At 36.6% G+C, this 3,796-nt stretch overlaps 1 protein-coding gene across 1 annotated transcript; it reads left to right on the forward strand.

Moving 5' to 3' along the window:
* The first annotated feature begins 2,484 nt into the window (after positions 1 to 2,484).
* LOC121858869 (putative glycine-rich cell wall structural protein 1) lies at positions 2,485 to 3,383 on the forward strand. Its single transcript, XM_042355522.1, has 2 exons — positions 2,485 to 2,512; positions 2,793 to 3,383. The coding sequence occupies exons 1-2, from the start codon at positions 2,510 to 2,512 to the stop codon at positions 3,267 to 3,269; spliced, it is 480 nt and encodes a 159-aa protein (XP_042211456.1). The 5' UTR covers positions 2,485 to 2,509; the 3' UTR covers positions 3,270 to 3,383.
* Positions 3,384 to 3,796: the final 413 nt, after the last annotated feature.

Consider the following 3,796-nt stretch of genomic DNA (forward strand, 5'->3'; position numbering starts at 1 on the left):
TTATTACTTGTGAATCTTCTACCATACTAGACATTTTCTTAAGAAAAGAAAAATGAAATATAACTCATTAAAAGCCGACGTTAATCCTGCTTACCGACAAATGTATTGCCTAAAATAAAGCTGAAGCTAAGTATTGAGTGTATACTTAAATCTTAATAAAGAATTTAAATATATTTTTAGGTCTTTCTTTATTTAGCTGTTGCTGTTTGTATTTGGAAAAATCTAGGATTATTATTATTATTATTATTATTATTATTATTATTATTATTATTATTATTATTATTATTATTATTATTATTATTATTATTATTATTATTATTATTATTATTATCATTATTATTATTATTTATTATTATTTTTATTATTATTATATTATTATTATTATTATTATTATTATTATTATTATTATTATTATTATTATTATTATTATTATTATTATTATTATTATTATTATTATTATTATTATTATTATTATTATTATTATTATTATTATTATTATTATTATTATTATTATTATTATTTATTTATTTATTTTTTTTATTATTATTTTTATTATTTTTATTACTATTATCATTATTGTTCGTAGTAGTAGTAGTCTTAATAAACAAGAATTTACAGATGCCATTGCTCTAAGGTGCCATTGCCCTCGCCATGGTGTGCAATAAAGGGGGCTTCAAATGCATGAGGCATGACAAAGTAAGGGACCTCATAGCAAATATGTTGAAGGAAATCTGCCGGGATGTCATGGTAGAACCGACCCTCCTTCCATTGGATGGTGTGATCTTCCAATATAGGACATCAAACACATCTAACGAAGCCCGTGTTGACGTCAGTGCTCGAGGATTCTGGACGCGGGGACAGCGAGCTTTCTACGACATTAGGATTTTTGATCCCATGGACGCATGTCACCGTAACCTAGCTCTCGATGCTGCACATAGGAGGAACGAGAATAGCAAGAGAGGAACATATGGGGTGAGAATTCAAAACGTTGATCAATGCAGCTTCACTCCTCTAGTGTTCACAACCTCTGGTGGGATGGGACCAAGTGCAAGATGTTTCTACGCCAGACTCACGGAGGTGATCTCCGAAGAGAAGCAGCAGCCCAGAAGTTATGTTACAGCCTGGATGAGATGTCGACTGTCCTTCTCTCTCCTTAAGTCGGCTTTGCTCTGCCTCAGGGGAACGAGAGCATCGGCCCTCAAGCCGACAACAGTTGCAGATATTGACTATGACACAACAGTCACTGAATGCCACATAGCTCTGCGGCTCAACTAACTCAACACAGCTAGAATAGCTACTTATGTATGATGATATTTAATTTTAAGGTAATAAAATGGCGGCGAAGGTGTGGCTATTGGGGAAGCTGGAGGCCACGTTTTAAAAATAAAAGTGGTAGTAGCAGTAGTAGAAGCTTTTAATAAATATAAAATAGGCGTATAATACAAAATTGTTCATCATCTTAGCATCTTTCCAAACTATGACGTACTGTATAAACTTCATTCTCGGTTGCGACTGATCCTAATGAAGGTCTTTCCTGAAAGGATAAGTGAATACTTCACAGAAATTATCCTCTTACGCTACTAGAAGATTAACGACCAGACCTAAACTAAGGCAACTATGGTCAATATTTTATCACATTAGCATGTTTTTTGAGTTTGTTTAAGACACTCCTCTGGTGTCCGGATGACCGCACGCCTCAATAGAAAGAGACAAAAGGAGGTGATATTGATACTCTTATTCATTGATGCAAACTTTGACGCTAATACTGATTAACAATACGCTAATAATGATGTTAACATTAATGCTAATTCTCATGCTAACATTAACAACAATATTGGCTAACATTGAAGTTAACATTAACGATAACATTGACACTAACATTGATGGTATCATTTGCGCAAACATTTGGTATACGCCATGTAAACACACCCCAAAGCTCAAGTTATGAGAGTAATATCATATCAACAATATGTAGTAAATGACTGAAAGATGACCCGTGACCATTACTAAATCCTGGTGTCAATATAGGCATACCACCTTTAAGGTTTATTTGCATAATTAACGCATTTCACTTCATTCAAGGGAAACTATTTAAAGCAAGTATGCGAAAGGAGCGTAATAATGGAGACTAGGGGTGGTCATTTTCAATCTTTCAGGCTGCACAATTGGTTGAATCAAATGAACATTACGATATTTAAAAAATATTGCATTTAAAATATATCGTCAGGATTTGATATTACACGACAGGAATCCATACCATCAAAGAGCAGAACATCATAAAATTTAATCCCACAGAGTATTTCATTTAAGTTGAAAGTCCAAAAGATATGCAGTAGGTAGGTTACATCAAATAACGTATTGTTTATCTAACGAACATGATAATTGGAGCTTAACTGATTGATGAGGAAACAGTCATGCAGTCAGCTATCACCTGAGGGAGGTATAAAAGCTCTCAGCCTTACACCTCTTCATCCAGTCAACAACTGAACTTGATCTTCCCAACATCAGTATGGTAAGACATAATTTATTAAGTAATTTACAGCAGTTGCTGGTACAGGTGAATGTATAGTTCAAGACAGATGAAAAATGATGATATGAACAAATGGTGTACAGGTTCATTATAGTAAAGTCTGTACTGAAGAAAGCTGTATATGAAAGACTGTAAACAAATATCATGTTTTATGCACATAAATAAACAATACCCTTCTTCGTTTGGTAAAAGAACTTATTTGTAATACTATTTAATTTATGAGAATAACTTACTTATAATATTTTATCTCTGACAATTTCAGAAGCTGTTGTTAGTGACCTTGGTGGTGGGGATCCTGGCTGTGACCAGTCTCGCCAAGCCAGATGGGCATGGAAGTGGCGGCGGTAGCGGAGGAGGGTTTAGTGGTTATGCTGGTGGCCATGGAGGTGGTGGTGGAAGCGGTTATAGTGGTGGTGGAGGCGGATATAGTGGTGGTGGAAGCGGTTATAGTGGTGGCGGTGGCGGTAATCGTGGCTCAGTCGGCAGTGGTGGCGGTTATGGTGGCTCCAAAAGTGGCAGCGGTGGGTATGGTAGCTCCAGCGGTGGTGGCGGAGGGTATGGTGGTTCCAGCAGTAGCGGTGGTGGGTATGGCGGCTCCAGCGGCGGTGGTGGTGGGTATGGTGGCTCAAGCGGCGGCGGTAGCGGTGGTTATGGGGGTTCAAGTAGCGGCGGTGGCTACGGCAGTGGCGGCTCCGGAGGTGGCGGTTATAATGGTGGCGGTGGAGGTTATGGAAAATAAATGTAAACATAAAGAAATGAGACACACCAATACTAAGTTTCCTGAACTCTTCTTCGTCAGTTTCTGTCTCGTGATTCTTGTGTAGTAATAATAAAACTTAAACGACTGTGAAAAGAACTTTGATTGACACCGACTTCACTCTCCTGACATCGTTTACCAAGTAATGATGCAAAAGCAAATAAACTGTAGCATTTGATGGTTAATTTTACTGGCAGGTAAATTAAACTTAGTTTTCATAAAGCTAACATTCTGTCTAATATATATGTGGAATTTTTTATCAATCTAGTCTTCCACTGTTTGCAGCCTGTGCAGTCTTTATTCCATATTTCAATATTTCTTACTTATAATATATATATATGCTGATAACCACAAGGAAAAAAGAAAACTCGAAGTTCCCAAGCGCTTTCGTGTAATTTACATCTTCAGGGGTGAGTAGAAACTGTACACGTACAGTCTGTACTCACCCCTCACGAAAGCAACTTACAGCATATACCTGGATCACGCTACAGTGATTTACTTGCATATAT

The sequence above is a fragment of the Homarus americanus genome, unplaced genomic scaffold (genome assembly GCF_018991925.1).
Source record: "Homarus americanus isolate GMGI-L3 unplaced genomic scaffold, GMGI_Hamer_2.0 scaffold28690, whole genome shotgun sequence".
Taxonomy (NCBI): Eukaryota; Metazoa; Arthropoda; class Malacostraca; order Decapoda; family Nephropidae; genus Homarus; species Homarus americanus.